Here is a 10,836-nt window from a genome sequence, read left to right as displayed (position 1 = left end):
AAATACCAACTTCTGTGCATGGGCCACGAAGTTTCAATCGCACTGTATGTGCGCGCCTGCACTGGTATTTTGTGGAAGAGCCACACTCAAGGGGCCAAAGAGTCGCATGTGGCTCTCGAGCCGCAGTTTGCCGACCACTGCATTAAGCCAAACCGCCTAGAGCTAGTTTCTAGTTCTTTAATTATGAGCGACTTACAGCATTTTCATGTTTGTTAAAAGGCTATTTCTATTTCCTTGGTCTGAGAACCATATCCATTCCCTATTTACATTTTTTGACTTGGTTGCTTTTTGTTTTACTAATATGTATACATTATTATTTGCAATATACATATTAAGGAATTTGGTCTTTTGTAAGAGGCATTTAAATTTTTTCATCCAGGGTATTGTTTGGTTTGGTTTATAGGCTGCCTATGCAGACATTTTATTTTTTCAAATATGTATTTTTATTGACTTCAGAGAGGAAGTGAGAGGGAGAGAGAGACAGAAACATCAATGTTGAGAGAGAATCATCGATCGGCTGCCTCCTACACACCCCCGCTGGAGATTGAGCCCCCACAACCCAGCATGCACCCCCTGACCGGAATTGAACCGGGGACCCCCTCCCCTCCCCCCCAGTTCACAGGTCCATGCTTCATCCACTGAGCCAAACCAGCTAAGGCTGCAGACATTTTAAATGTTGGTGTGGTCAAATTGCTCCTTTGTACTAAGCTTTTCCCAGTTCAATATTATAGAAGATACCTGTGTTTTCTTGTATTACTTTCATAGCATCACTTAAAAAACACAATTGAAACAACAAACCAAAAAAACCACTAATTCTTTGACCCACTGAAATTTACTCTAATGAAACTAATTTTGGAATACAGCTATAACCTCATCACCCACCAAGTTGCTAGTCCCAACACAATTCCACAAAACACTCCCACTGATTAGCTTTGTGACCATTATATGTGCTAAATTCAGCTTTTCCTTCCAAGCCAGGATGAAAAAGCCTACCAGGATTACCTAGATGCTTGCATCCTCATTAACTCTCCCTCCGAACAAATCGGGGTAATTCAGCAGCACTGATTCCTGATTATTTGGGCAACCTCCTCTCCCCTTCTCTCTTGAGACAGGGATGCAACTTGTACCAGACCACCCCTCTAGAGTCCCAATTTGCCCATGATGGTTAAGAAGCAACAAGGGTGGTTGAAAACACACTTCCTTTATTTAAACAACCTCTTGTCCATTAATGTTTATAAGTACATTAAAGGAATACATTACAATTTTACTTTCTCTAGAGCAGGTTTTCTTACTATTGGCATTTTGGGGCAGATAATTCCTTATGCATTGCAGGATGTTTAGCTTCTACTCCCCAGATGCCAGTAGCATCCTCCCTGTTTTCTAGGTATGGTATTTATACAGGCAAGTGTTTTTTTTTCTTTATTTAGAACAGGTATTTCACTTTTGCTTTTTCTATTATATAAGGTGTACACATCAAATGTTATAAAAGTCATTATAAAAACAATACAACTACAATTGAGCAGCACTTTCTAACTGGAGAAGCAAAGAAATTACACTAAATAACACTATTTGGCAGTATTAGAAATAAAATGACTAAAATGGGTTTAAATTGACTAAAATGGGTTTAAATTGACTAACAGTATTAATCACATCTACTATTCAATACTACATATACATCATTCATGCAGCTAAAAGATAGTTATGCAAAATATGTTAACAGCAAAGAATAAAACCAAAATTAAGATAGCAGCCCTAACCGGTTTGCCCTGTGGATAGAGCATCGGCCTGCGGACTGAGGGGTCCCAGGTTCGATTCTGGTCAAGGGCATGTGCCTTGGTTGCGGGCACATCCCCAGTGGGGGGTGTGCAGGAGGCAGCTGATTGATGTTTCTCACTCATCGAGGTTTCTAACTCTCTATCCCTCTCCCCTCCTCTCTGTAGAAAATCAATAAAATGTTTAAAAAAAAAAAGATAGCAAACAAAACCTATATAACCTCTTTTTAAACAGGAAAATACTTCATGTATGTATATGACCGTTCATTCTCATAAACAAAATCTACAGTAAGCAGTTATCAACTTCCATAAAAACCACACATAGGATTATTAAACATATTCCTAAAAGTATAAACATGAACATTTGGAAAATACAGAACTTTAAAAATTTGTAAATAGGTGAACTTGAATATGAAAAGTCCCATTTTAAGCACAGTTGCATAAAAAGTCTTTTGATGTGAAGTCTATGAATTATCCTTTTTTGGGATCAAACTTGACAAAACACCATGTTTTCCAAATGATATTACAGAACAATGTAATCTTATACATATTTTAACCTTTTTTCACTTTTTACCTTTTTAACCTTTTACTTTTACTACTCTATTAAAACATGACATTTTAACAATGTAAACATATACTTTTAACTTTTTAAACAAATCTATGAAAACATGACCCTTAGATATATAAGAATCAAAAAAGGATCTTTTCGCCTTTTCACTGGCTATTTGTTCTTAGCATGCGTTAAGATATGAGATTTCAGGTTAGTTGACTGAGCAAACTTCTTATCACAACCCTCGAAGGGGCAGGCATAGGGCCTGTCACCTGTATGGATTCTCACATGTGTACGCAAATTGAAATCCAGGGAAAAGTATTTTCCGCAGCCTTCAAATGTGCACTGAAAGGGCTTCTCTCCAGAATGCACCAGTTGATGCCGTTTTAGTTTTGAGCTCTCAATAAAACCTTTGCCACATTCTGCACATATGTGGCCTTTAGGACCGTGGGTGTGCTGATGTTTTCTCATAGAAGCGGAATCCCGGAACATCTTTCCGCAGCCTTTATGAAGGCAAGGTACTGTTCTTGGAATGTCATCATTGTACTTTTTAGGCTTCACTTTAATAAATTCTGCCAGCTGTTTGGGATCTGATAAGTCAATGCCAGGTATTCCTCCAGGAGGAAGTTTCTTTCCCGTCATATACTCTGAATAATCAGGAGATAAGTTCGGTAAGTTCACCGGACTCTGTTCTTCAATCTCCTGATCGCTTTCACCAACTTGGGACCACATGGTGACGGAGAACTCACCCTCTAGGGTTTTGACCTGCACCTGCTTCTGCTCCCACTTTCTGTTGCCTCCCTCCGAGCCGCCGCCTCCCGCCGCCCCGGCCGTGCTTTTGGTGGTGCGTTTCTTACCCTTGCCGGCGCTTTGCTTGCCGGCGCTGGTGGTGCTTTTCATATCGCGGTTAGTGGTGCTTTGCTGATCGTGGCTGGCGGCGCTTTGCTGGCTGATGCGGAGCTTTTTGAGCTTTTTGCCGTGGCTGCTGTGCTTCTTGCTTTGCTTACCGTTGCTGGTGGTGCTTTTCATACCGCGGTTAGTGGTGCCTTGCTGATCGTGGCTGGCGGCGCTTTGCTGACCGATGCGGAGCTTCTTGAGCGATGATGCCGCGGAGTCTGACGGGGAAGCCGGAGTCTCCTGGAAGTAGACTTCTTCTTCCGCCGGGACAGGCACCTGCTGCTCCTGGAAGTTGCTAGCCTGCTCGTTGTCGGACTCGAAATAGCCCACGACTTCCTCCCGGGTCTGCACCATGATCATTTCCTGCTGCAGCGCAACCAGAGGTGAACTGTGGTGGCCACCGTGGACCCAACCGCCGCTGATATCCTGGTACTCAACGGTTTCCATCGCTGCGGGCTCCGCGGGAATATTCTCCACAGCGACATTCTCCTCAGCGATATCCGCCAAAGGGATATTCGCCACAGCGACATTCTCCTCAGAGATATCCTCCAAAGAGATATTCGCCACAGCGATATTCTCCTCAGAGATATCCTCCAAAGGGATATTCGCCACAGCGACATTCTCCTCAGAGATATCCTCCAAAGGGATATTCGCCACAGCGACATTCTCCTCAGAGATATCCTCCAAAGGGATATTCTCCAAAGGAATATTGTCCATGGCGATATTCTCCAAAGAGATATTGTCCATGGCGATATTCTCTAAAGGGATACTCTCCACTGCGATACTCTCCATGTCGATATTCTCCAAAGCAAAATCGTCCACAGAGATATTCTGCATAGCAAAAGTCTCTAGGTGTACCTGGTGTAATTCCAATAACTCGACAGCCTCCTCCATGTCTTCTGGGGTGATGTAGATAAAGTTGTTTGAAGCCATGGCTGAGAGCTCTGACGAAGCTTTCGCGACGAGGCTTTCGCGACTAGGCGGCAGTGCAGGGCGGGGCGGGCGGCCGGAAGGTGGCGGAAAAGCTGAGAGAAAGAGCGCGGGCTCCGGGCGAGGGAGGGCTCTCGCTCTGAGGAAAAGGCGCGAAGGGCAGAGAGTGGCGCTGACTGGCGGTTTAGGCGTTAGACGCGGGGGATTCTGGGCATCCTGGCACCGAGCGCATGCGCTTCCCGATATCCTGGAACCCGGCGCATGCGTGCGGTCACGTTCATACCAGGTCACGCTCATACCCGGTCACGTTCGTACCAGGTCACGCTCATACCCGTATGCTACCCCTCCAGCCTCTTCGCTCCGTCTACGCGCTATTGCTTCTTCAATATTATTTCACTAACCGGCCGCTCTGTCTAACCGCTATTGTTTCTTCAATATTAATTCACTTAGCGGCCGCTCTGTCTACCCGCTATTGCTTCTTCAATATTAATTCATGAACCAGATTCTTTACTGAATTTTTTTATATTTCATTTCCATTTATTTTATCCATCTCCCTCCTCAGGTGTATAACAGTATTGGTGGGGGGGCTTTTTAATATTCATACTCTTTTCCCTCTTATTTAATTGCACTGATTCACACTTATAGATCATTTAATAGTATCAGTGATAGTGGACAGCGGAATTGCTTGTCTTGTCCTTTAAATAGGAATGCTTCTAATTCAGTGGTTCTCAACCTTGGCTGCACATTAGAATAACCTAGGAATCTTTTTAAAATCCCGATTTCTGGGCCTCATCCTCCTGAAATTCTGTTTCTTTGTTACTAATGTTGTGGCCCCACCCCATAACAAAGAAACAGAATTTCCGGAGGATGAGGCCCAGGAATCGGGATTTTTAAAAGATTCCCAGGTGATTCTAATGTGCAGCCAAGGTTGAGAAACACTGTCTAAGTGTTATAGCATTAGGAAGTATGCAGCTATTTCTACTTTCACTAAAGATTTTTGTTTTTTAGCCATTAATAGATATTGAATTCTATTAAATATGTTTCAATACCTGCTGATATGAGGATTTCCCCCCCCTTAATGTTTAATAATGCTTCCCATATTCAAATAGCCTACCTAATGTTGAACTATCCTTGCTTTGCTTAGATACATCATGTGACTGCCGAGTATTTTTGGTGCTTTTATCTGAGTTTTATTGGCCTAAGAAAAAATCTTAGCTTCCTTCTCTATGTGCTCTGGAAAGTTTATACTAAATTGGAATTAAAAAGAAAAATCTTCTGCAATATTTGAAAGAATTCCACCTACGAAACTTTCAGAGGCATCCTTCCTCAACTTTCTTAATTTCTCTCATTGTAATTAACCTGTGTATATACTTTTTTTTTTCTATCTTTCTGGGCTTTATTTAGGCTATTTGTTATTTTTTAAATAACTATCCAGGATTTTGAAAATTTTTTGCAGAGATGAACAAAGAACATTCTTATAATTTTTAATTTTCTATCAGCTGTCATTCCCCAATCTGACTGCTAACTGTCTATAGAAGCTTTCTCCCATTGTTTTTTTTTTTTCCTTCAAAAACTAACTCTTGGACTTAACAGTTAAAGTTTTTATTTTTTCCAATTTTCATTTTCCAATTATTATTTTCTGCCTATATCCTTACAAATTATAATAATTTCTGAACCATTTTATAGTTTTTCCCCCTCACTTCTTCAGTTGCTTATCTGATTTACTTTCACTTATCCCATAACTATTGAAGGCAGTGAGTTTTCCTTTTAGCAAAACTTTATACATTATTTCATTTTTACTTTTAAATATATTACAATGATTATTTTGAATGAAACTGGACAATTTTTAATGTATTATGAGCACTTGAAAATAAATTGTGGTATGATTTTGACATAATTATTTTTTTCTTATTAACAGCTTTTATAATGTGACTTTTTCATACCTACATGCCAAGTATCAAGAGATAGGAGTCTCTTTTGTTACACCTGTTGCTTTCTTTGTACTTTCTCCATTTTCGTTTTGATGGTTTGTTACTTGATACAGTAAGACTCGCAGCAATTACATTTTCATTGTGGATTATACTCCATATGATTAAGTGCTCCTCTGTCTTCATTTAATGCTTTAGTCATATTTTCTATTCACATGGTATGTTCAACTCATTGTACTTTGTCTTTTTAAAATTATGTTGGTTTTAGTTGTTTTTTTTAAATATATTTTTATTGATTTCAGAGAGGAAGGGGGGAGAGAAAGAGAGAGAAAGAAAGAGACATCAATGATGAGAATCACTGATTAGCTGCCTCTTGTACGCCCCCCTACTGGGGATTGAGCCCGCAACCTGGGCATGTGCCCTTGGCCATAATCGAACCCAAGACCCCCCAGACCGCAGGCCGATGCTCTATGCACTGAGCCAAACCAGCTAGGGCTTGCTCTACTACTTTTGACTGAGATTCTCATAAACTGAATTTATCAACCGAAAGATGAGATGCTTTCATTTGTGATTTGAGTATTTTCCATAAAACCACTAACAACACATAGAAGAATAAAAACATTTAAATCTGTTACCTGCACAAAATATCCTTAGCTGCTGGACTGGTGATATAAGTTGCAAATGAGTGGTAAACAGATCAACAAATGCTCCAGGATAAATAATGAAGAGAAAAATCCCAAAGCCATTAAATCGAACTTGTTCCCTAAGAAATCACATAAGAGAAAGAAATTTAGCACCAGTATTGCACTTGTCAAATTAATAATGTACGTAATTTTAGTACTTCCCACTGTAGTGCAAATTCTTACTTGAAAAACAAGTCTCTCTGGACAGTCAAAAAGTTATCCTACATATATGATTATCTAGCTATCATTTATCGACATCTCACAATTTTACAATAACGTACATATTTGGTCATCTATGAAACTGCATTTTATAAAATGACATTCTGAAATAGACTTTTAACTTGAAAATTTTTAGAAACAAATATGTTGAACAAATAGCTTGAAATTAGTCATATATTTATATATATATAATGAAAAGCTTAATATTTCTATGAGAAACTAAATAAAAAACATTTTTATGGTTTAGTCTGAATTATTTTCTGAGGACACAGTAGAAAATATAATTACATTATCTAAATATTTATATTTGTCTTAGCTTTTATATTACTAGTATTTTTTTTTGTTAATCCTCACCCGACGATATTTTTCCATTGATTTTTAGAAAGAGTAGAAGGGAGGTGGAGAGACAGAGAGAAAGAAACATCTATGTCAGAGAGACACATCGATTGGTTGCCTCCCACACATGCCCCGACCAAGGCTGAGGAACGAGCCTACAACCAAGGTACATGCCTGCCCTTGACCAGAATCGAACTCAGGATCCTTCAGTACTCGGGCTGACACTCTATCCACTGAGCCAAACTTGCTAGGGCTGTCTCTGCTATTATAAATGAACGTAGAGGTTTATTCACGTTAAACGAGGTACTGTTAAAAATGCATTATGCTCAAACTTTCCTTAGGAGAACTATATATCAATTCATTCTCTAAAAATGGAACTATACTTAACAGCCTCCTAAGACCAAATAGTTACTCTGAAAAAAGCACTATATAAATACACTGTGCTATCACTTAGTACTAAATACATCAGAGGACTGTATAATTCACTTTATATCGGCGGTTGTGATTTTATAAAAAAAATTAACCAGCCTTGACCAGTTTGGCTCAGTGGTTAGAGCGTCGGCCTGTGGACTGGAGAGTCCCAGGTTCGATTCCAGTCAAGGGCATGTACCTTGGTTGCGGGCACATCCCCAGGAGGGGGTGTGCAGGAGGCACCTGATCGATGTTTCTCTCTCATCGATGTTTCCAACTCTCTATCCCTCTCCCTTTCTCTCTGTAAAAAATCAGTAAAATATATTTTTAAAAAAATTAACCACATTATACTGTGAATTATTAAACTGTTAATAACAATTCTTTTATATGTAAAACCCTTAGGAATGCAAGGCTAAAAATGTGGAAGCAAAGGTGAAAGAGATTTAAAAAAAAGGGCAGCCACCCACTTAAACCACTACATAGCACATCTGTGTAGTAGTATGTGCTCTGTCAAGATGAGGGTTTATTGCCAATCTATAGACTCTTGTTCATAAGCAAGTGGAAAGTAATAAGTGATTAAATCTTCTCATCTAAAACCTTTAATCAGGTCCATACACCGAAGGAATAAAACACATCCCCATCAGCACGTGTACTCCTTATGGCAGTAATTATCAGTGGGAGTGAAGGGGAGTTGTGACTCACCTTCTCGCCCATCATGATTTTATAGGTTTAAGAACCTTTAAAATAGCTATAATCATGATACATTTGGGTAGTCACAACAAAAAGAGGGCATGATACTTGAAGGAAGTCCCAGTTCTCATCCTCCCTTATCTTCTTCAGTGTTTAGATAGGCTATGAAATTTGTTAACAAACCCAGAGCTTTCAATGCTCTTGCTCTAGTTAGCAGAGGCCATGAGTTAAAGCAGGAAAGTATTTCAACTGATAAGCCAAAGAAAGTACTAAGAAAGCAATACAAAGGTATCATTCTGAACCAATGATGAATAGAAAGATTAGGTTTCAGGATTAGATGAAAATCATGCAGCACCATGAGGATATAACCATGCTGGTAGAAGGCAAAGGACAGAAAGACCCAGATTATAGCTATACATACGGTTAACTGAGCATATTCATTAATATATAAATCTCTGCAAAAGAGAAGGTACCTCAAAATAATTATTATGGATAAAACTGGGTAGCATGCACAGAAAGAAAAATATTAAATGTAGCAGATTTTAGTAATAAAATCTCCTAAATGCAAGGTGCTTTGCATGTAGTAGAAATAAAAAGGTAAATATCATTACCTAATGGCTGCTATCCCGTGTCCAATTTCATGTACAACACCACTAATGAGGACTGCAGCGAAGAAATACGTCAGTTGATTGACGGGTAAATTTATACCAGGAACCTATAAATTTCATAGACACAATGATAAGCACACACTTGGGTAGCACGAGAACATGATGTTCACTTTGTATTAAAGCTTAAACTTCGAAGCTGATAGTTCTATAAACTAAAAATAATGTGACTATCAATGGTTCATTTTTTCATTTCTATCATAATAAAAGTAAAAACACCAGTCATTTTTTGAAGTAGGCAGCTTTTGAATTAAGCAAAATACCAATCTAAAGAGAAAAGGAAACACCAGGTTAAAAAGCTGAAATTTTAGCTTCCTGTAGTTTTCACTACCGGAAAGAATTAGAGAGCCTGGCAAAGTGCCAGGGGCTAGGGACTGTGAAGCGACATTGAAGGAGTCAGCTGGAAGCCTGATTTGGGAATTCTTGTTACAATTCCTAGTTCTTCCTCTATTCCTCTATATTGTTATTGCAGGGTTCCAAGTACTTATGTGAGTAATATAGGATATCCCCACCCCCATCAATGAATTTCCTTTTAGTATTCTCAAGTTATATGAGAGTTGTTAATTAAAGGTAGTGTAATAAAGCGCCTTGTTGGTGTGGGAGCACTATACCTTCCATAACTTTGATTGTATCAGTTTGTCCAGTACATGGGTAGGAGCAAAGTGATACATAAATATTGTATTAAAATTGAAATTTAATGCAGAAGGTACGGCATTTGGAACATTTGTACATATTAAGGACCTGTGAAGAATCAAGAGTTGTCTTGTGCCCTAACCGGCTTGGCTCAGTGGATAGAGCTTTGGCCTGCCGACCAAAGGGTCCTGGGTTCGATTCCGGTCAAGGGAACGAACCTTGGTTGTAGGCTCCTCCACAGCCTGGGCCCTGGTTGGGGCTCCTGCAGGAGGCAACCAATCAATGTGCTTATGTTTCTGTCTGTCTTTCCCTCTGTCTTCCACTCTCCCTAAAATTCAATGGAAAAATATCCTCAGGTGAGTATTAACAACAACAAAAAGTTGTCTTGCAAACATGTGCTCCTAAGATGTTGTATAGGTATAAATCATTGCATACACAAGGGAAGTTTGCGATTTAAGGGCTGCGTGACAAATTATTTTTTTCATTTTATTTTATTTTTTATATATATTTTTATTGATTTCAGGGAGGAAGGGAGAGGGAGAGATAGAAACATCAATGATGAGAGATAATCACTGATTGGCTGCCTCCTGCCCCCCACATTGAGGAACAAGCCCGCAACCCGGGCATGTGCCCTTGACTGGAATTGAACCTGGGACCCTTCAGTCCACAGGGTGATGCTCTATCCACTGAACCAAACCAGCTAGGGCTCATTTAATTTTTAAATATACTTTTCATTGTTGATAGTATCACAGATATCTCCCATTTTACCCTCTTTTACCCCCCTCTAAATTATTTTGTAGATACCCAAGAATCTGCTCATAAGATAAATAATCGCTCCCAAGTTATGTCAATTATTAAGGAGAGATTCTATAAATTAGGCTAAGTGGGGCCCACCAGGCATCAATACTATACTGAGCATCTACTTCTCACAGTCCAGGAGTTGGGACCCTGAAGGTACTCTTCTGGAGGAAATTCCTCCTTTCTATTATTAGTTATTGTTTTAAGTTAATTATAAAATACTAGAGGCCCAGTGCACGAAATTCGTGCACTAGGGGGTGGGGTTCCCTCAGCCCAGCCTGCCCCTCTCACAGTCCGGGAGCCCTCAGTGGATGTCCTACTGAC

General features: G+C 39.6%; 2 protein-coding genes across 2 annotated transcripts in view; both read right to left on the bottom strand.

Annotated features, from left to right (window-relative positions):
- Positions 1-10,836, bottom strand: part of MBTPS2 (membrane-bound transcription factor peptidase, site 2) — a 55,097-nt gene that overhangs the window by 25,920 nt on the left and 18,341 nt on the right. The window contains exons 4-5 of the mRNA XM_005870973.2: positions 9,028-9,131; positions 6,713-6,840 (exon numbers count right to left, since the gene is read on the bottom strand). Of these exons, the coding sequence (XP_005871035.2) occupies positions 6,713-6,840; positions 9,028-9,131 (232 nt within the window). The remainder of the gene's footprint in view (positions 1-6,712; positions 6,841-9,027; positions 9,132-10,836) is intronic.
- On the bottom strand, positions 2,244-4,152 carry YY2 (YY2 transcription factor). The gene has a single exon (XM_005870976.2). It carries the CDS (start codon positions 4,150-4,152, stop codon positions 2,494-2,496), a length of 1,659 nt encoding a protein of 552 aa, XP_005871038.1. The 3' UTR covers positions 2,244-2,493.

The sequence above is a fragment of the Myotis brandtii genome, unplaced genomic scaffold (genome assembly GCF_000412655.1).
Source record: "Myotis brandtii unplaced genomic scaffold, ASM41265v1 scaffold326, whole genome shotgun sequence".
NCBI lineage: Eukaryota > Metazoa > Chordata > Mammalia > Chiroptera > Vespertilionidae > Myotis > Myotis brandtii.
Note: the sequence above shows the minus strand (reverse complement) of the source record. Positions and strands in the feature narration are given on the sequence as shown.

What these genes read in the sequence shown, in the direction of transcription:
- YY2 (XM_005870976.2), bottom strand. Translation starts at nt 4,152, where the DNA reads ATGGCTTCAAACAACTTTATCTACATCACCCCAGAAGACATGGAGGAG.